This window comes from Pteropus medius, unplaced genomic scaffold (genome assembly GCF_902729225.1).
Source record: "Pteropus medius unplaced genomic scaffold, Ma_sr-lr_union100, whole genome shotgun sequence".
Taxonomy (NCBI): domain Eukaryota; kingdom Metazoa; phylum Chordata; class Mammalia; order Chiroptera; family Pteropodidae; genus Pteropus; species Pteropus medius.
The window spans coordinates 4,014,453-4,037,635 of record NW_024352785.1 but is presented as its reverse complement, the minus strand read 5'-3'; the positions used below and the strand labels follow the sequence as shown (position 1 = coordinate 4,037,635).

General features: G+C 39.3%; 1 protein-coding gene across 3 annotated transcripts in view; it reads left to right on the top strand.

Annotated features, from left to right (window-relative positions):
* The window catches only part of EFNA5 (ephrin A5), a 261,565-nt gene that overhangs the window by 163,466 nt on the left and 74,916 nt on the right, over positions 1 to 23,183 (top strand). Inside the window, exon 1 of one of the 3 annotated variants that reach the window (XM_039848408.1) lies at positions 3,817 to 4,035. The exons of the other annotated variants lie outside the window; for them this stretch is intronic. Coding sequence (XP_039704342.1) covers positions 4,001 to 4,035 — 35 coding nt within the window. The 5' untranslated portion in view covers positions 3,817 to 4,000. Of the gene's footprint in view, positions 1 to 3,816; positions 4,036 to 23,183 lie in introns of those variants that run through there. 3 annotated transcript variants of the gene reach the window in all.

The following is a 23,183-nucleotide window of genomic DNA, read 5'->3' as shown; positions in this document are numbered from 1 at the left end:
AAATACCAATTGCTCGTCAAATACTGTGCTAAGTACTCTGAGGGAAACAAAAATGAATCAGTCTCTGCCTTGAGCAACTTACCATCTAGTTCCTTAAAAATAAAAAGTTTTAAGGAACAGTGTGTTGTAACAGAATGCACAAAGTGCTGAGCAAGGACAGAGGAGACGAAGGCCTCACAGGGGAAGGGGCAATGCTGCCACAAGTCGATTAAGGGCTCACCAAGAAGAGGGAGGGGAGAGCATGACAGACAGAAGCAGTGTGAAGCAGTTGATGAAGGCACAGCAAAATGTAGCTCCATCAGGATGCTGGTGGCAGGAATATAGCATGGGGGAAGTACAGGGCAAAAATAACATCAGCTAAATCTGGGAGTCAGATGATCATGGACCTTGACTCCTATGCTAAGGAGTTTGTTCCTTATCTTTTGTGTCAGTAAAATCCACCTGGAGCTTCAAACACAGGTACGAACAGATGTCCTAGAATGCTCTGGCAACAGTGAGGACATTTGAATGAGAGATTTTGGAGACAGCAGGCCAGAGTGTTGGAATATTCCAACCTAAAGGGAAAAGGCAATGAGGGGATCCAATAGGCATTTTTCAGCGTTACTCACCCTTGGTCTTCCCTGCCTTGATATACCTATAATTTTCAGAACCAGATAGGTTGTGCCGCAGTAACAAACAGTCCCAGGATCTCAGGGAGCATAACAAAGCTCATTTCTTGTTGCAGGCAACTGTTCTCCATGCAATAACTCCATATAGCCAAAATAAGGCTGCTTCAATAGCGCACCTTTGTCATCTCAACACGAGCCTCCGTGTGAGAGAATACTACATAAGGGTCTTGCTTTCAGCCCACCCAGAAGTGACTTCTTTTATGCTCTCAACTCTGCCAAACTATAAAGTCACAGTGATGGGGAGGGGTGGGGCAGGGAAAGGTGATATAGTACTCTCGTGCTCAGAGAAAAAATTGGAGATGGGTGAGCTCTAGGAACCCTTACCATTCCATAATCTATTGTCATTTTTTATTTCCTCAGGATTTTTGTATATTGCCTGACCCACTCTTTACTATTCAGTTATGCATATCTTTAGAATTATCTTATTATTCCTTGTGCCTTGTTTCTCTAACTACCTTAACCCTGTAATTTCCGAAGGATAGGGTTTTATCTTCTACATTTTTTCACTTTTATCATCTCTCCCTGGGTCCTGACACTGAAGGACAAACCAGTAAGCTAAGCGAGTGCTTGCAAAAACACATGGGGTTGAATTTGGCAGGTTTGACTTTTTTCTGTCCAGGCCGAGGTGCTCTTGTAACGTGCACTCAGGAATCATTTGATTTATTTTTCTTTTTGTTTGGGATTTCATGTCCATCATATGATTGGAATTTGATTTGACTAAAATGAATCAATAGAGGTTGGATTGTTTTACTGTAAAGGCTTTAATGTCATTTTGCCTGTGAGACCCTAATTTCTCGTCCCTGTCTTGCAAATATTGTACAACGTTTACCCTGAATGTTACATAGCCTCGGCACATTACAAAGGTGAATCTGAAAGTTTAAGGACATCTAAATATGCCATCCTCCCTTCAGCATCCAGTTGGCGAGGTTCAATAGGAAACAAATCAATTGCCATCCTGTTAAAAGTAAGCACACAAAGATCTCGCTTATGAAAGGAATATTGCGAAATGAATTCATACTCTGCAGAAGGTGAGGTCGAGACCCATGGAGCACTTTATCTGAAACAGTGTTTGCTTACCCAGACTGCATATTTCATTCTTTCTTGGTCAATCTCTTTGACTTTTTCTCCCCTACTAAGCCTGACTTTTAAAATAAGTGAGAGTCAGTGAAGTAAACCCCAGTTCCGATTAGTTCCCTATAGAATACAGTAAAGACAGAATAAGTGAGTATCTGTAGCTTTTGAACATAATCCATAGGAAGTGGATATGGCAATAATTATTTCTGGGCCAACACAAAAAGCTAACAGATCAATTCACTGTTTCTCAAGGCCCAATTCTACCACAAGCATTTTCTGCCCTGAAAAAAGAGAGATTCATTCAGTAATAGCAGGGCTAGCTGTTTATCTGTCATCCCACAAACTTGAAACACTTATATTATACCAGTGCACCTCAGGGGGTTACTTGCTAGCTTCCACTTCTGTCTGAGAATTTGCTACTATGAAATGTGTGTATAGTCTTGGCTTTCTCTTTTACACTGAATTTGCATTTTAATGTTTTTCATCCTTCTTAGCTAAGAGGGAACTTTTTTTTACTCATTTCTACCTCGGGATTGCTATAAGTTGAAGCTGGGCTAAAACTGGGCCATAGAGTACAGAGTCGAGATGCAGAAAAGGTATTCGACTAGGAGTTCAAGGAAAAAGAATAGGATTAAGAATTCAGACCCTCCTCTTAGATGTTTATTTCTTGCCTTTTTCCTTTTTTTTCTTTTGCCTTGTCATTCCATTTGTCATGAAATTGCTTTTCTTTTCTTTTTTTGTTTTTCTCTCTCAGCTTCCATTTTTCTACTTCTTGGTTCTCCTTGGCACCTTTATTTTTAAGATATAGTTCCGTTTTTGTGTACACCCCAGTTGGGTCATTACTGCATTTGCTTGTACACACTACTGTCTCTTAGAAGTGTGATGCAAATGCAACAGAATCATAACTGATACAACAATAATGACCTGTCATCTTCCTTGTGCCCTACCTAGCTACACTGGGCTCTAGATGCACTATCTCTGTAATCCTTCACCATCATCCTACTTAATTAATTTGTCTGAAGTCACACAGTAGGAAGGTGGCAGCACTGGGTTTTCCAGTGCTGATATTCTTAGAGTAAAATTATGGGACAATTATATAGTTTGTGTCATTGACCCATATATCTTAAACTCAGAAGAACTCTCAAGAGATCACTCCAGCTCTCCGATTAGTCCTTCTAATTCCAGTGGACTGCATGCACAACATCTATTGCCTTAGATCCACGTACATCTTCTATATTGATTGTGACTCACCTTCAACATGATTTGGAGGCTGTGAAGTGAGAAAGACATTTCTTGTGGTACCATTGCTGAAACCTGGCAACTTTAGTAGTTGAAGCAGTAGTTTGGAGATCCAGGCGTCCCCTCTCACTGTGAGCAACTACTCCATAATTCTCAGAAGTTTTGAAACCATTAACCTCGGTGGGGGAGCAGAGAGAGTTCCTGAGCTCAGCTTGAGAGAGATGCTAAAGGTGTTCAGCAGTTGCAGAGTCGCAGCTGTGTTACCAGTTTCGCACTAATTAGGCGTTACCATGAATCTGCTTGACAATTAAGGACAGAGTGAACTTTAAGGCAGATTGGTACCATGGGACAGTAAACAGTTCTCAGGCAAGCAAAATCAAAATCTGCACCGAGTACTGCGTTTTACTGAGACTATAAAATTTCTTTAATAATGCAGGTTCAAATGTATAAAAGTCGAAAGTAAGTTTTCTGCCACTTGAAGAGGGTCTCAAGGAATAACACTATTTCAAATTCTTTGTGTAGTGCAAGTAGTAAATTGTGTGCCACATCACACACCAGATAAATAATTATTTCGACATGAGCCTTAACCAGTTCTTGGATTTCAGTTGCCAGGTTTTCGACAAATATGTCATAGCCTAATAGCTGCTTAGCAATTAAATAGCTATCTAGAATAGGAAAGCTCAGAAAGTTTCAGTTTCTCGTAAAAGTCATGCTTGATGAGCCATAGTTTAAGATTAAACTTTCCCAGGTTAAGTTTTCTGTTCTTTCATGCTGCTTTTCCCCCCGACTAATTTGTGCACACATGTATTGCTTTCCATTCACTTGGGTTTAGGTCGTGAGGGCCCTTAAATCATGTTCTCTTGGTGGGCCATAAAAATACCTATGGGGAGATTTATCAGGGCTCCATTCCTTCAGGACCTGGTGCTCAGTTTCAGGCAAAGCAACATTGCCTTGTCATCATCCAGAATCTGAGAAAGAGACAGCAACCTAGATGTGACTGATAGCTGGGATTCAGGAAGATGGACAGAGTTTCGGAAAACCTACATGCCGTGAGGTATGGTTGAAAGCTGTAAATATAATTAAACCAGGTGGATTCCATGACAACAAAGAAGATCGGGGCCTGGGTGGATCTGGCAGACCAATGAGACCTGTGAGAATAGATGTAAATCTATTTATATACTTTCTCCTCAGGAAAACAACAACAGCAGCAGGATAGTTTGATGTCTAAATGAAGTAATCTCTAGAAAGAAAAGGGAGATTATATTTGTTAAACTGTATAAAAAAATCAGAAGATAATATGGCTTTGTTCACAGTATTACATAAAGAAGATTAAAGACGAGGAACAAGCTGCTTAAACACTGTAAACTAATTAGTTCTACGAATTGTTTTCCCGAGGTTCATGAGATATGAAACATTGGCACCAGTGCGTGAAATACACTCTGCCTCAGTGCTCTTTTCAATTTATTTTTCTGTTAGTGTCATATGTATATAAAAAAAGAGCAGCCAAAAAGAAAGAGGTTACAGAGGAAGACCAAAGCCTGTCAAATGATTGAGGCTGACATTTTGTCATCTTAAGCCTGGCATGGGAGGGTCCTCCTCTAATACCCTGTATAAATACCAGCTTCATTTTCTGCCATCACAGGCTACATTGCGCAAATGATGTCATGCCAAGGCCCAGAGGAATTCCTGCTGCTGCTCAGAGCACCCCGGCAGCTCCCAACACAGTTAGGCCCAATCCAGTGGATGTGTCCTTAATTCGGTTCCTAGGAGCTGGATTTTTGCTGGGAGCTGACAAGGCCAGGGGTGAGGGCAGGGCCAGGGGCCCGCCATCTTCAACTTCTCATGCGTTTGTTCAAATGAGATTTTCTTGTCCTAAAATTGAATATTTTTAAGTGGAGGACCAGCCAAGGCCAAGTTTTCCCCCAAGTAACAGATAAGTATATTAAATTTAAACTAGCATAGTAAAGTTTTTTTAATGTAGCACATTTTATCTTTTATAGAAATTTAACTTAGAAATATAGTAGGACAGTGGATGAACTGTTTTTACCCCGACTTTCCATCATCTTTTTTCTGCTTCTCTTCCAGCGTATAATTGTGCAAAAACCGTAAGCATTCCCAGGTCTCCTAGTCAGGAGGGATCACTACTTTCTCTGCATTCTCAGAGAACTAGGTATAAAACTATGCCTGAAAATACCATCCTTTTTCTATTTTACCTTCAAATGTGTTAAAGGTGTCCTTGCTATTATTTCTTCTTCATTGGATCCTAGCCCAGCCCTACAGAGAAGGCTGTCTCGGCAGGAACTGACAACATCCTTATTATCAGATGCATTGACCAGGCAGTCACTGTCACCCCACTACAGCATTCAGTGCTGTAGCCTGTCTTTTCCCTTTTTGAAACACTCCAGAATCCAGGAGAACCATGGGATTTCCTCATTTGCAGTTGGACACATCTCAGTCTTTATTTCTGGCTTTTGCCTGCTAGCAGGAGATGCTAATTCCCTGTTGCCTGCTGCACATCTCTTATGTCTGTTTTGTTAACCGTTATATCACCAGATGCTAGAACAGTGCCTACTATTAGTAGGAGCTCAATAAATATATGCTGAATTAATTAAATGCACAACTCTCTCCAGGATGTCCCCTTGTCAGCTCCTCAAACTCAAGAAGTCAGTCACCACACCTATTTCTCTTGTCTGCCAAACCTACTTCGCATTTGTTTTGTCACTGAAGCCTCTCTCGCCTCCTTCCCTTCACTCAGATTTTGGTCATTTCCAAGTTCCCCTTTGCTCACTTCTAAGCAGTCATCCATCCTGTGAGGTCAGCTTTCCCACCGTCTCTTACTCCTCTTCACCCCCCTTACCTGGCCCTCGTGCAAACCCTCAGTTTTTCCTGGACTACTTACCTGACAGTCTTGTAGCTGCCTTCCCTGACTTCTGTTCACCTCCCATCCTGCTATTAGTTACTTCCCCCACTTACAAATCTGAATATATTAAAAAACATAAGATCACTCCTTGTCGTAACAAAGTCAAGACAGTTCATTTTTAATAGCATCTAAAGCTCTTTTCAATCTGGCCCTTGTTTATTTGTCTACTTCACTCTTCCCTATTTGTCTCCTCCCACTCAAGCCCAGTCTTCCCAGTGTCTCACGGACTTGGTTCTCCTTCATTTGTGGCGCGTTTGAGAAGCCTCCTGTGAAGCCCTCCTGTAAGGTTTTGTTGCCTTTTATGCGTTTATCGAAGGGAACCAGGTATTCACATAGCTGGCTTATTGAACACCTCCCTTTTTCCACTAAAATTCTTCAGAAGACAGAGTCTGTGTCATTAGTTTTGATATCCATATAGTGCCTAGGACAGTGCTTTACGTGTAACTTGGTGCAGTACATTTTTAAAAAATTAAATCCTAGCCTTATATATTCTGCTACACATTATAGTTGATATTTGATAGTCGGCATTTCTTGGTCCCTGTCACCTAATTCCTTAGGAGTAGAAAGCATCTTTGATATATCTTTGTACCCTTTTGTAGGGCAAGAAGGAGGTACACACAAAATGTGGTCGATTTTAATTTTAAATAGAGTGAATGTTGACTGGGTAAAAATGCAGACAGTTCTAGCCATATGTTTACTCATGGAAAAAATTGTTCAATTTGAGCATTAGCGTACATTTCGTTAATCACAGCAAAATAGTAATATGTTGGCTTTTCTGATTTCAATAGAACCTTGTGTATATGAAGCACATCTGTAGGGCACGTTGGACATGGAAATATGTATTCTGTATTTTCTAATGATGTTTGAAAAAACTGATAGAAGCAGGCACCTGTAGGTTTTTTAGACATCTCGTTATAGAATTAAATCAGTACTGTTTAAGCGAATTTGGGTATTTTACCTTTTTTTTTTTCTAAAATAATACTTTCAGATTGCAAGTATTATACTCTCGAAGCCCTATTTCCTTTTTCTTGTTTTTTGAAATATATACTGGTATGCTTTTTTTTTTTTTTTTGGTATAACAAATTATGAATGAGGGCCTTGGGAGTCAGATTCTCTGAGACTTAGTTTTCCTATCTGTAAGATGGGGCTAATAATAACCCTACTTTACCAGGATCTGTAAAGATTTGAGCTAGTACCTGTAAAGCTCTTAGGCACACACTCACTCAGTACATAGTTAGGTAATATTATTCTTTGTTTGAATTAGGATTTGTATAGGGAGGGAGTTGTGAATTTGGTGGGGGATCCTATGAAGAGAAGTCTCATGGACTTTCTTGGTGCTTTCTAGTTCATGAACAGCAGTAGCGTTGAGTGACTCCCTAGAAAACTTGTGTCTCCTGTAACCTCAAAACCCCATGGCAACAGCAGATCACTTTTTGTCCTCAATAAGAGTAGCTATAATTTAGTTTTTTTTTTTTTTAATATGTTTTCATTTATTGAGGTCAGTGCATTTGTGTCGAACAATTGAAACTTGACAAGAAAAATCAAGGGTAGCCTGGGCACTGCTCAATTATTACTCTGATCAGATTTTAATTAGCACTAGATGTAGAAGGAAGTGCTATTTTTATTATTCATTACCATGTACTTGCTTACATATTTACCCTGGGGTTAGAGGTGTTTTATTAATTATTTTTGTTGGCAACCAAGACAATAGTTTTGACTTCTGAATTGAAAGTTGCCAGCCTGTTTAAACACTAATAACCATCATAAGAAAATGAGCAGTGCTGTTTACTAAGCATGAACAAATCTCTGCAAACTAGAGTATTTCATTGTTAAGATGATGGCATTAGCCTTAATTTTTATTCACTGTTATTCCAGACCCCTTCACTTACAAATTATTTTTTAAATCTAAAATAAAATAACTTCCTTGAATTTGAGGACTTAATTTTTTTTTTTTAGCTTTACTGAGATATGATTGACAAAACTGTAAGATGTTTAAAGTGTAAAATGTGATGATAAAACTCGAGGCCTTTTAATCAGTATGAATTATCATCATGTATTTGTATCTCTTTTAGTATAGTATACTTCTTGTGACTGAAAGTTTAGTATTGCTTAATTATATGCTTTTGGAGCACATATGTTATATATTTTAATACATATTACATATGAAACAATTATGTTTTGGAACATATATGCTTTAGAGAAGTATAAAAACTTCCATAAGTAAATGAAAGTTTCATTTTAGAAAGCACACTAACAAGCATGATCCAATCTAATGACAATAGTAAACGGCATGAAAAAAAATTCAATCCTTTACAAAATGATTAGATACTAAGGGACTTCTATTGGTTCCAGAAGTAAACTCAGGTGACCCTGTCTTATTTATTAAGACCGATGAGCTCTGGTTGGTATGTTTATTCCTTTGCCCCTGCCACTTTTCAGCATTTTTTACATGCTGTCTAGAAGTTTGCAACTTTCATGCTATATATTTTTTCCTGTCTGACTTTTATGACTTCCCCCATAAAATGTATTGGTTGTCTGAGTCTCACAAATCCTAAACTACTTAATGGCTGTGGCTGCATCCATTATGCTGTTCTGTGTGTTTGTGTGTTTTTTTCTCAGACATCTGTGTAGATAGCTTCTGAAATTTACAAAACCTTTGTAACTAATCCCATAGGTTGACCTGAGCAGGGGCAGTGTTTGTTGCTGTTAATTACACAGTGCAAACCTTTGGGAAATAGGCCCTTTGTTAATGATGAACTTGAGCAAGCAACTAAACATTCCTGAATAATGCTGAGAATATTACTTGCCTAGGTCTTTATGCCCCTAGATCCCCTGCCTGTCTGTCCTTTCTCCATAGATGTCTGGCCACTGTGCTTGATGTGCATATTAATCGCTGGCTGAGGAAGAGAAGTGAGGAGCTTTCTTTGGCAACAGGGTGTAGCAAACAGCTGTGTGATGAGGCACATGTGGATTATTAGGTATGACATAATGAGTAGTATTTCTATCAAAGCGTTCTATATTTGTCAGTATTTTTTTCTTTTTTTTTCTTGTCAGGCTTTATCCTTCCTAGGGCTTGAAAACCTGCTCCTGTATTGCAGTGATTATCACTAAAAATGGCCAGAAATCCCACTGCTACCAATCAGTTATGCTACCTCTAAAATCAGCCTCTGATTGATAGCTTGTTAAAGTAAGTTTCAAAACCAAGGGGAACTCTCTTTAGAGTAGGTATATATTTGATTTAGGGTGTATTGATTTGCATAATCTAGCGAATAAAGTACTATGTAATTAAAGGTCTAGAGACATTTACCTAAGTTTAAGAAAAATACCATTCATATCATGTGGCCTAGATTAGTCACATGAGAATCATCCTGTGAAAGGAGACTGTGTAGGCAGAAATTAGTCAAGCCAGGTAGCTTTCACCTGGTAGCTTTTATTACTATCAGGTCCACCCAAAAGAAAGTAGGATTATATAGGGAAATTAAAAGGACTTATAACATGTATCACCAAAAGACACCTGAAAAATAGTACTGTAATAAATGTAATTGCCAGAGATTCTTTGGCAATTACAAATATGGTATAGAAAATTATCTAGAGCATTAATACCTCATATAAAGAAGGATCATTTCCAACATGCCCTTTCTGGTCTTTTATAGTTGCACATGCAATTTTTGGTCTAGATTTCTACTTATGAACAGTCCAGAAAGATAAGGGTTTCTCCAGATGTTTTCCTATTGTTTAGTTCAAAAGATTAGGAATTACATAATCTATTTTAGGAGAAGAAAAATCCTTAAGAGTAGGTATACAGATATCTGCATTTTAATACTCATTTAATATCTTCTTTATATACATTGACTTAGTCATTAAATTTATCCTCAGGTTCTTACCAAGAAAAACTTCCTTGGAAGCGAAGCAAGGTCGGGCCTGGTTAGTTCTTGGATGAGAGACCACCCAGGAAGACCAGGTGCTGTAGGCATAGATAATAATAAATAATTTTAATAAAAGAAAAATTTTCTCTTTCCTGATAAGCCATTACTCCCTTTTGAAACTATGTAGTACACTGTGTTTCCTTTTTTGTTTCAGCGACTCGAAGCTCAGTTAGGTTTTGTGTTCAGTTGCCACACAGCCTCTCCTGTTCACTGCACAGGCCCAGCAGCTCCTCACACATAGTGATAATGCAAGCTAAATAAACAAACACTGAGCCGCAAATGTATGACCTGAAGTCACTTTTCATTGTAATTGACTTCTCATCCTCTTTGTATTTGGCTTTTTTGTTTTAAGCTGTCTAAGACCTAATGGTTTCATTAGGTCTGATTCTTATTTGTGAACCACATCAAATCATTTCATGGAGTCAGGATCCAATAAACATGAAAGGAATATGCCTCTGTTGTACACAGTAACAACATGGTTTGGATGTTTCTGTGTTTGTGTGTGTGCGTAAATAAACATTTTAAACGCAGCTAAATGGACTAAAAATGAAGCATTTCTTTAGGGAGTAATAGGCAAAGAATCCTGGCACATAAAATTCTAGCAATTGGACTTGATGGAAAGGTAATGAAATACCCACCCCTCCTGCCGCCCATTCTACGCATATATTCTCATTGAACTGGTCATTTTCATTTATTTTATAGTTAATTAAACCGGAGGGGAGAAACAGCAGGAATATAAAGGTCTGTTTTGAAACTCTAAACAAGCCAGTTGATGGCTTTGTTTATCAGTAAAACAGCACTGGATCCATGCTTCATAAGGGAGTTATGTAAAGGTTTATGTATTTCCATTCTAAGTATTATGTACTCAAGTTTTGCTCTCAAGAGTGTAGTTCTTTATAAACTCTCAAGCCACCCTGGTATCTTCCATCTCATGTTTTATTGATTTTCAAACTATACCATTTCAAACAGGTGCCATGCTGTGAAAAACATGAACACAGTTTGAAATTCATGCTTGTAAAATATTTTAACATTAGACATTTTAAAAGGATCTGGGAAGTGTTGATATTAATTAACAACATCCCATTGCTCCAGAAACAATTCAGCCTGGGTATTTCAAGACTCTGAAGTAGTATAATCTTAGGTAGAACAATCCAGAGGGCTTTCTCACTTTGGGGTAGTACAAATGGGATGTTCTCATGAGAAATAGGTAATAAGGTTGCAGAGTTCCTAGACAAAGCTATCTTCAGACGTGTAAGTCTTATGCAAGGTTGTAGTGTTGTTGACATAGTCTGTAAGCAGCCCTCAAAATTATGACTGGCTTTTCAGGCTTTGCTCCCCTTTTAGAAATGCAGCTGATTAAAATAACTTCAGAAGCACTTTGAAAATATTGTGCTACTGAAAGTCTTAAAATCTCTTCTCGTTTTTCTCCCAGAATCCTTATCAAATCCTTTGATACAGACAGCAATGGCATTTTGTTTCTCTTGAGTTTCTAGTAAAGTTCATATAAACCACCATCCTCCACCAAAACCCTTATGTAGTTTCCTATGCTACATTTTCATAGGTCATAACTGAGCACTATAAACCATCTGCCGTTTCACACTTAGCAAGCTGAGTTCAGTGATACTGATAGCTGGGTAAGTGTGAACTGTATGAAATGATTAGCCTCCTCACAAGAGTGGGGTGAGGTTGCACCGGTACCTGTTTGAAAAGATCAAGTGTGTTAATTCACAAAGACAAATGAATTATTAACATGTAATACTGTATAACTTACAGGGAGAAAAAAGGATTGTTTATTCGCCGTGCCACTGTGACACCTCTGTTCAACGGGGAACGTGTTACAAATGCCACAGGTAGTAACTTGAGGATACATCCTTTAATAACTTATTAGTCGTCATTTCCTGGTCACGTAAAGATCTTAGCTCAGAATTTTGTTTAGTGTGGTACAGTCATAGTGTAGAAGCAGGAAGTAACCTCAAATTGCACAATCACTATTTTAGTCGAGGGGCAGTATTCTAATAGGCAGTGATTTTTATGGAAATTTAATAGCCTTCAAATGGTTGTAGCCTGAACAGTGAGGGCTTACCGTAATTTGTCTTTTCACTTAGGATGGCCATGAAAAATCATGTGTCTACATTGTCTTTAATCTTTATGGCATCTCCTTGTTCCCTACCACTGCCGGGTCAGCCAGTATCATTCTGGAACAGTTTCTGCTCTACTCTCTGTCTTCAGAGTGAGTGACTCTTGGTGGGAACATGGCGGCCTAACATCAGTAATTTTAATTTCAAAACAGATTTGACAAGATGGAAGTGGTGTTCCCTATATTAGCCAGCATTCGATACCTTCAGGCATGGCATCTTATTACAAAATTGATGGCCTAGACTTAGGCTCGCCAACATGGTAAAGCCATCCCAAGATGCTGTAGGTGGGCAAATTGCAATTGAGCCATTCCTCATTGCCAGTGCAGAGATGCATGGTTGCATGATAACACCTCCCTGTATTGTATTAGTCATGCTTGGAGGAAAACTCAACAAGAGTTTCTGATCCTCTGGGAAATTTTTACATTCAAATTTGAAAGTCAGACTGTCTGAAATCCTTGAAAACTCTATTCTGGCTGTTCTGTGCTAATGAATATTTCTTTAAGTAGAAGACAGTCAGTAAAATATTATCGATTACATGGCAAACTCTGAGAAGCGACACAGAGATTCTTTGATGTGGGATGCAAATTTACATGCTACTGCAACCAGGCACATACCTAAGTGAGAAAATCAGGCCTGGTATACGAACAGGGTGAGTCAGGACCCGGTTGAAAGAGATGGCTGCTTGTCCACTCTAGTAGAATATTTACGTGGAAGAGGGATGTGGAGCTAGTGGTGCCAAATCTTCTAATTCTTTTCAAGGCACAATTCTATGCTTTATATGAAATCTCTGGATTTCTACATATTGGTTCAGATTACTCTGAAACATGGTGCTGGCCAAAGCTACACATATGGAGCTGAGACTGGTCCATAGGCCACAATTTGACACTGTCTTTTCTGGAACTCTAAACCATGAAAATGGTATGTTAACTACATGGATGTTAAAGTCAGATGAAGACATAATTATTAATAAATTAGAATATTGAATCAAAACACGTTCCGGGGCTGGAAGAGTGTGTCATGGTATGACATCTATCCCATGCCAAATTATAGATGACGAAGCTAATTGTATTATCAGATTCATTCAGCTTTGAGAAGTGAGTCTGTCATGGCCGCAATTCCTGACTTTAGGCATAGTTCTGTCAGCCTCTCCAGTGAGCTGTAGTTAACTTTAACACGAGACCTTAGCAGTAACAGAGGAAACAGCCTGTGTGTCATTGGCAAAGACACCTATCTCTTCTCAGTATATGAACACAAATCAGTGGAATCCTTGAGAAGCTGGCTGCTATCATTTTGGGGAATTTAAGAATGACATAACAAAAGAGGATAAATGAAATACTTTAAAGACTCAAACTCTGCTAACTTCAGTAGAGCCAGCCTGCTACAAACCAGGCCTGGAGTGCAGCGCGGTGGAATGATGTGGCTTTCCTGAGCAAAGATTCGGGTTTGTAGAATGTTAAGTTCCAGAGGCAAAGTTTCAAAGTGTCAGCTGTACAAAGGCCATAACTTCAAACAGCATGTCCCTGAGCTAGATCTCCATCAGTAACAACATCTTGGAAGAGGGCAGACTTGTTTGCAGAAAAACAGTGGTCAGGGGCCATGGAATGAGTGTGAGGGACCCTGGGGAGGTAATGCATAGGTGAATGAAGAGTTCAAGCAGGTGCTGGGGGTGGGGATGGAGAGGGCTCCATTTACAGTGTTGAGATTCCAATAGGGGCTAAGAATATCAAAGGTTTGTTCAAATATCCTTGAGCCTTTTCATCAGCTTGACATTTGCATCCCTTGGTCCTACCAGCTTTATTTCAGCAGTGAGTGTGCTCGGATGACTGAGCCGGCTCACATTACTGATGGCTATCTGTTTGTCATTCAAGCCCTCTCACCTCCCACATGAGTTGTACCTTTTTGGTGCAAATAAGCTTCCAGGGCTAGCCTGGCTTGATCTCTGTGTTGCAGATGTCTCTAATTAACTTGATTGAGACAGGTCCGTGGGATCCTGTTGCACAATCTGACAAGTCCCCCTGTCCTGGGAGGCACTATCGTGTCACCTGATGCATGCTTCTTGCTAATGTCCTTTGGGCAGAGTTTATTAAGGACTAAAGTCTTCAAGGGCTTGCTTTTAATATGAAAGCTGTGGAGTGATGGGTGCTAATGAGCATCCAGGAATGTGGAAACTCTCATGTTCTCAAGAGACATTTACTGATTTTGGAGGTTTTAACATCCAAAATGTTAGAGTTTTTATCATTACCGATACTATAAACATTATTATTTGTAGTAGCTGAGAGAAGCATGGTCTTAACTCATTGCAAGCATAGGCCTTTAAATTACTCTATTGTGATAAAACAAGTGTTGTACTGGTTTGACTAGTTCTGAGATCTGCAAGATGTCTAATTACTTACTGTAAGTGATACTAGCTCTGAGCACCATAAAAATTGAATTTGTTTCTGTTTCCCTCAACAGCTACATTTATTCTGGAGTAATAAATTATTCAGTTACATTTTATATTTTGACGTGTGGGTTGTGCATGTGTTTTCTGTGAATGGCTATAGCTTTTCCTACAATTTCTAGAACTTTCATATTACCAGTCCAAAGTGAGGGCTGTTTATTTTGACTCTCTGCAAGGATATCTTATAGCAGTTATTTCTAAAATATCGTGACACAGAAATCACTTATTAAATCTTGACAGAAACAGTAGAGATAGAGAAATCTTCAACTACATACAAGAACTAGATATATAATATTATTGACTTAATTATCCCCTGTAGATATAATGCCCAGCAGTGAACGAGAGTACTGAATTTTTTAATTTTTAAATTGTTTTCATTGGTTACCGTTTATATCTGAACTGATTGCTAAATACACCCTTTTGGTGCCTTTTGGTAGAAAGCATACTGTCATGAGTCATCACAATACATGGTCTAGCATCACTAAGGAGCATTGCCTTGCCCATAATTTCCAAGTGGATTAACCAATTAGTAGAAGTAGTTCATTATCAGTTATCCGGGCTGCATTATTCAATCAGGTGATTGATATTTCTAGCCTCAACCGACTAGCCTTAATTTGTAGATCATGTACCCCCCAAATGAAGGATAAAAAAAGAAGATAGAGACCTGGTCCTCATCAATGCCAAGGAATATGCAATGCAGTTGAGATCATGCTCCATATCTACAGAAGATAATCTCTATAAATACATGCTTCAAATGTAATGATGTTCTCAGTCCTGCTAGACCTCAGAAATGAAACAGTTCTTTGTGGGCTAAACAGGTGGTGGAAGCTTTAAAGAGGACCTTTAAAAAAGCTCAGTGGAGGCATGGGGGAATTGTAGGCAAAAGGAGAATCAACAGAGACCTAAAGGTAGGGGTTTACAAGGCAGGTGAGAAGACCAGGTTGACAGAGGAGTCCTGGAGTTATGGTTGGATAGGGTCAGTGGGGCCAAAACATGGAGGATGTGAAGGACCAAGCATGAATTGGATTTGCTCTCTTAGAACAGGGAGTCATGTGGATTCTTCTCCCAGGAAGACTTGGTGAATTGGGAGGAGAGAAGGAGAACAAGGAAGAGCAGCTAGAAGATGATGATGCTAATCCACACATTTAACATAAGGCCTGTATGAGCTTATGGTGTTAGATTCTAGTAGCACTGAGCAGATAGTGAAGAAAGAAAGCAGATTTGGTTAACGGATGGGCTTGTGTTGAAGAGACCAAAAAAAGATATTTTTCCTGATTCCATTTTATCATTCTGTGAATGTCCATCAGAGAGCAGGGAATAAAGAAATGAAATTTCAAAAAGTTCATTTTATCCATTATTAGCAGTGTTAATCTTTGATGAATGATAGGGGAGAAGGATTTATGGATTGTTGAAGGACTGCTAAAATCGAGGGTTGATCTGGAATTGAGACACATTTTCAACTTCCATCTATGCGTCATTAGGAGAAGACATTAGCAATTGACTGATTCTATCAGCTCCTCTGTTTAGTCCTCCAATTTTAATCAAATAAGACTGAGATAGACATTAATGGTTTCTCTGCTATTATACCATTCTCTCTGGTCCAGTCTCACTGCCGACATGCATATGGTAATTGGAGATTAGACATTTCCTGGGATACACTTCATCATCCTTCGAAGCCATACAATGATGATTGGATGTCATTTGCTTTTGGTCCAGCTTGGAGGCTTAAAACAGCATCTCTGGCTTTTCAGATAAGCCTTTTTCAGGACAGTACGGCAGCCTCGGGAGCCGCAAGTTGGTGGTCCCAGGAACCCCACTGCAGCCATTTTTCAGGAGCAAAAGCAGACGGCCAGAGAGTGCCTACACTGGCACCGATGGGGTTATCCCGACAGGGAAGAAGGGGCCCTTCCAGCTATAGGTGTGCTTCTGAGTTTCAGAGCCCCGCCTAGTGAATTTTAGCCTGAGAATCTCATTCTGCTAGAACTATCACTTGAGAATCAGAGTAATTATTTCCTATTGCCCTTTGTGGAATACGGTTATAATTGCATTACTGTTAACGGTGTTTGCATTAACACTTAATTGTTAATGTCCTCCTCATTTGGAGGAAATCATCACCTCTTCATATTTCATTGCTAGAAAGAGTTGAACTCAGAGAGGATCATCTGAAGCTTCCTAATGGAGAAACGAGAAAAGATGCTAGGATTCAGAGGCAGAATTTGTGTAATGACTTATCTTTCTGGTGTTTGTGTGTGCACGCTTGTTTACTTTTAAGGTATTGTGTGTCTGCTTCATTTTGAAGTTAAGCCACAATGCACAATTGATCCCTGGAGAGTAACAGGGATTCCTGTGTGGTGTGGAAATGGCTCTGGGAAAAGGGCAGGAACTTTCTCTCATAGCTGACATCCTGTTTGAGTGTTGAAAGACACATTAACAAGAAAAGAAAGCTGCCACTGTGGCAAGGTCAGCCAGACGGTGGTGGGCTACAGGCCTTGACTTTCAGATGACTGTTAACTTCTTCCTTTACGATATACTGAACTGCCTGTTGTTCACAACCAGGCGATTCCTTAGCTTAACTCCGCAGCAGGAAACTGAAATATTTTGAGGTCTCGATTCAGGCTTGCAAAAAAAAAGTTGAGAGAAAGAGGAAATACCAGAATTATATCAATCTTTGAATCTGTTAAGGGGAATATTGTTTGGGGCATTGGAGGATCTATTTTCATTTGAATGGTGGATGGACACCTTTGTTACACTGGTTTGGAAAGAACTTTTTTAGGGGCTGGAAAGAGGAGTAACGGGCTCCATGGCTGTTCGACCTGTGTAGTCTCACAGGGCCTGGCTCTTGCTTTCATGTTACGTTGCTGCTGTCTTGAACTTTTTAATAGTTTTTGAACACGGGGTCCCACCTTTTAATTTTTCAAGGGGCCCTGCAAATTGTGTAGTTTGTCCTGCTGAGCACTCATTGATAGTTGGAGCAGAATGTGGTTTAAATTTCACCAAATGAGCTCGAAGCCAGATTCTCCTCAACCACCTATAAGTAATTAAATTCTGTACTCCTGTCAACACATAGACGGGTTTGACAACATTTCAGGCTCCTTTCTTTTAAAATAACCATTTAGTTAAGCAGCTGTATTTCCTTAGTGCTTTACATGACCTCAAATAACCTGTTTGACCTAATTTTTTTATTTTTTAACTTTCCAACTGGGTATTTCTACACTCAATGTAGGCTATGGATTCATCTTGAAATATATAATGAGTTTAGTTTCATAAGTTTTAATGTCTGTTTCAATCAAAGGAAGTGGCAAAGCTGGTGGAATACCGAAAATGGTGAGGTTTTAACACTTACATCCTAGGGCACATTCCTTAATTTCTAAGGCTGTAATTGTTTAGACCTTGAAGATTTCCAAAGCACCTTCTGAGGGAGGTCACCTCACACTGGTACAGTGCAGAATGGACCTTTAATAAATGAGTCCTGCTCTCAGGGCTCGATTTCTTATCAAGTTATGCAATGACAAGTGAGGAACTACTCCATTTTATTTCGCTGTGTGACTCATTAGCTTTATTTCTCATAAACACCCTTCCCTTCCAAGTACAATCTAGAAAGTTCTGTCATTAAAAGCAATTTTGTTTTCCCTGCCTAAGGGAGACTATTTTCAAAAAATATGTGCATTTTGACAATGTGAGTCTTGCCTATTTAAAGCTGTAAGTATAATTTCTTTTTTATTGGGTGTTAAACTTTTATTTCTGACAAAACAAAAGAAAGTCAAGATTTCTTCTCTTAAAAAAAAAATTGTGATCGTGATTACACATTTCTCTAACACACGTTTCAAAGCGTATTTTACGTAACTGCTTTTTAAAAGAAAGCTGCATGGCTTTGCGCCTTATCGGTTCTACAAGGATGTCAGTGGGATTGAGCATTAAATGAAGTGTAAATAGGTCATGAAAAGAGAACAGAATGCCGTGTTGCATTTGAAAATTTGGATTTAAATGGTTCATTTCTGTAACTATAATGTGATTATGAATTTACTGTAAAAACAAAACAAAACAACAATAAAAAAACGACTCAAAGCCTGATTTTGATGACAGCATGTGTGCATACATATGTTTGTTAACTTTTCTCATTATTTTTGATCTGCTGTGCAAAGAAAACACCTTGGGCAGTGGGTCACGGATCTTTTCCTGCTTCTGCTTGAAAAAGACAACGTGACAGCATTTCCATGCACTGCCTCTAGGTCTGCTGCCCTGAATGCTTGGAACCGGCTTCCCCTACTCACTCTCACTCTTAGATTTTACCTCTGGGTCATTCAAGCCAAAAGGTAAAGCTGCCTTACGAACAGGCTATGAGACAGGGTTTCTCAAACCTTGGACTTCCATGTGCCACCTTCAAAATTTTTGCTGCGTGCCAGAATTTACTTAATATTTTTTTAAAAATACAGACCTTAATACTTTTTGCCTAATATTTTTTCATGGAAACTTTATATCCTCCTAAATATTCCTTGCCATGAATAATATTACTTGCCATAAGTAAGCATACAAGTCTCTGTTCCCGAAGCCTAATCTTTTTGTTAAAAGTAGAGATTTACCAGTGTTAGGTGTTAAAGATCTATTAGTACTATACTGAGATTTCCTCAGCTACTTGAAAGAGGGTTCATAAAGGAATAACTTTCTCATTCTATGATTCATTGTTTGTTAATGCTATATCCACATATTACCTATAGTTCTCATAATACTGCTAGAAGTCTAGATCATTCACTTTGAAAATACTGCCGTAGCGATGAGATTTGATGATGCTGAGGACCCCTCACTTGTCATGATGTCTCAATTCCACCATTATAATCATTCCCTTAGACTTATATTTCGATTTTGTTCAGTAATTACCTATTTAAATGTAAATTACTCTGTAACCTCTTAGTAGTCTTTTAAAGATCGGTTTTCCTTATTGAGACTAAGCTCCCCCAAAGAAGGACACAGTCTAGAGATTCGGGCTGGGGAAGAATAAAAGAAGTACTTCAGACAAACATATACTTTTCACAATTGACTTAGGCTTGTAGTCTCTTTTTAGACATTTCTCTCAGTCTAAAATAGTCTCTCTTCTGTTTCCCTGACTCTGGCTGTCACACTTTCTATAACACGGGGCTCAAATGCCAATACCTCTGTGCCTTTCCCTGGTGGCCCACCCCAAATGTTGAAGGTTCTATGCATCTTGCTTACATAACTCACCACACTAGTTTACATTATAGCTGGTCATGAGCTTGCCTTATCTTCTCTAGCAGACGTCATGTGAGTGGTGTACGAACAAGAGACCTGACTTTGTCGATGGTGACAGAAAGTAGGAAAGGTGTCACAAAGCAGATTTCGCTAAGCTGATTTTGCAAGAATATTCCTTATGCAACACAGATGGGAAGAGTAGCATTCCATTCACCCAGCTTTGGCCCACTGACATCAGCTATGTTCCCGTGTGTATGATTCATTAAAACAGGAAGACACCGAGGCTTGCCGAGGTATGAGAATGGGGAAGGGAACTTGGGACAGAGAAGCCATTCTATCTTTTCAGCTCTGGTGCCCAGCTCCACTTGAGCTATCTTCCTCTAAGCCTAGCTGACTGGCTAGAGTATGTGGACAGGAAGGATAAAGTATTATCTCTGCAAAGCATAGCAGTGACTCAACATTTAAAACCTCTATCTTCGACACAGACTATGGCTTAACACGATTTATGAGCCATTTACTGTCTCTAAATCCACAGTGGAAATTTGGTATCATAGCTAAGTATTGGCAGTGCAAGGACAAACCGTTTTAGCAAAGAAATGCATCTCTAAGTAACTCAGGTACTATCTTAGGAATCATAGTGTCATGAAAAGTGCTTTAGGATCAGAAAGACCTAGGGTCAAATCCTAGTCCTACACTTAGGAACTGGATGATTTGATGTGAGTTAATCAGCTCCTTAGTGCTCCAGACTTTATCATGTGAGCTGGAGATGAAAATGAAATAATGGTTCTTACTTCAAGCGCTGTTGGACATACCAGAGAAGGTAGGGAGGTGGTGGAGCACACAGCAGTCTGACGCCAGTAGTCATGAAATGTAGTTCACACCCCTTTTCCTTGTTCTGTGAGGATCGTAGGCTCTGTCTTGCTTGGATCGTGTGCATATCTTTGGGAGTGCCCTCTCACCTTTTTTCAATATAAGAGACCACAATAATACATTTAAAATAAGGCAACATTTCTACAAACCAATTAGAATAGACAGATTGAGAGGAGAGTATCATTATTATTTTTTATTACATTTCTTATGCTCCTGTGATGGATTTGCTTGGGAATAAAACCTCTCGTAATTATTTAATTACCTATTTATTTGATTTTCAATTGTGTTGGACTTAAGTTCTCACCTGCTAACTGCCATAATTTCATGAACGCCACCCTGGCTTCATATTGGCTTACACTGTGAGACAAAGCCACATGTTTATGTGGTGTCCTTGGAGTAAAGCAGTAGGATCTTGTTGTTCTGCTTTGTTGGGAGCCATCCATGACTCATTTTTAGGATTCTCCTGGCCATATTAATTCTTCTAGTGTTCTCCATAAGTCGTGACAGAACAAGATCTAGGAAACAAAAAAATCACGTTCGGTTGTCATCTTTGATAATCTTCAGCCATTACCTTTAGAGGCTTAACTGTTGATGTTCACTCTCTCCAGATATGTAAGAAAAGATGGCCTTCGGAGGGACTTAGAAAGAAGTGAAGTCTGGTGTATTATAAGTCAGAATTTGGGTCATATTTGGAAAAAAAAAAAAAGTGCTGTCACTGTTGGTAACCATTGGCCTGAGGAAAAGCACTGGTTCAGAAAGTTCCCTTGAATTGTTTTTCTTTAAAATAATCTCACAGAATGGAAAGTTTGGGTCACAGGTGTAAACCCTTAGGCCCTGCTTCCTCAGTGAGCTCAGTGCTGATCTCAAGGACAAAATAAAAAAAGAGAGAGAGAGAAATTTTGCATTGAAAACAGGTTTGCCTCTCCAGGCAGAAGGATGGCTCTGAATACAGTCTCTGTCAGGACCAGGAGTCAGGAGAGAGTTGGAGACAGTAGCTGTGGACTGGAGGTGTTTATTTCCCCCTCCTGTCTTTCCTGGCATGATGAATTTTGCTCATGGATTTGGTTGTACTTCAGAAGCCTTTCCGTGTGATAAGTGAAGGTTAGCTGCTTGGGGACTGGTAGTTAATTTAAGCCTATGGGCAACTCCCCTCTTGCCTGGGATTCTATTTGTAACATTTTGCTCTGTGGGTTTAACTAAACTGTCAGTACCGCAGAGGGCTGAGTTATTAGAGTTCACTGTAGAAAGCTCAGGCAGAAAATGAAACTGTTCACTACCCAAGAGAAAGGAGTTGCGGCAGGGAAGGAGAGTGTCTGGGCCCAGAGTCTTCTGTGATGCTTTGTTTCTCTGGAAAATTATGAGCAGAATTTCTCCCCTTTGTCCCCTGAGGACATTCAGACAATAGATTTGGAAGGAGCATCACATCTGTGTTTTGCCGCCGCCTTCGCTAGAGCACAGTTTTGCTCTAGTCTGTCCTGGGGCGAAGTGGGTCCAACGCTTTCATCTTCAACAGAAGGCATCTCAGGGCCTGAGTTGTGATGCGTGATGGAGAGTCGAGGGATAGGCTCAGGCACACAGTTCTGGAGGACAGTAGAGTGGACCAAGCTTGTCTTGGCTCTAGAAATCCCTGATGTGCTGGCCCTGAGCCTGAATTGAAGCCAGCCCAGTCTCCAAGGTTAGGAGGCCAGGGCAGGGTGTGCATAAGTGACTTCCTTGCCTCCTATTTAAGCCTCATAAAGTTCCTATTATCCCCTCTCTGTAATCATTGCTTCTGCTTCAAAGATTGATATTACAACTTTCTGAAAGCTCTCCTGAGCTCTAAAATTCTTTTCTTAATGTTTTCAAGCCAAAGCCACTTACTTTGCTGCTCTTATACAGAGTAAACTTTGATCTAATACAAGGAAGCTGATGCTACATGCAATGTGCTCATAGTCAGGTGCTTCAGTACGGCTGGACAGTGTGATGTTACTCCTTTGATTGTCAGAATTCTCCTAAGCCCTCTTAACAGATTTTTATTTGCTCTCTAAAATGTTTAGATCAATTGTTTTTAGTGAGTGTCCCACATCTTTTAACTGAATCTCAGTGCTTTATAAATTATACACATACACATACACACGTGTGTGTATATATGTCACTAATGTTTGTTGAGAAAATCTAGGAATATAATCCTGAAAATAGCTGGGTGTACTAGCTTAGCTTTTAATTCTAATATTGTTTTTGCGATTATAAAAGAAATGCATTGCCATTGAAGAAAATTAGAAATATATATTTTTAAAGTTCAGTGATGAAAATAAACTTTATTCATAATACTACCATCCTGAATTGTGCATGAACATGATCAAAATTACTTTTTATATTGTAATGTTTTTTTCATTTAGTGATATATGACAGTTGTTTATTTTACTAGAAAAATTACCAAACCGAACTTTCTCAAAATTTTTTGAGAATGATTATGGTCATATTTTCAGTAAAATAAAAAGTGTGCTACCTTAGAATTAAAGATGTATAACTGGAACCCCCACCTCCTCCTCCCAACCTCCCCCATTTCATTTCAGCATAGATAAGGAATCTGAGTCTTGGAGAGCGTATGCTACCTTGAAGATCACACTGAAAGTTGGTGACAAATGGGGACCGGAACCCAGGTCTCCTTCCTCACAGCCAGCTGTGTTTTTTTCTCCAGTAGGAATCTTTATATGATATTTT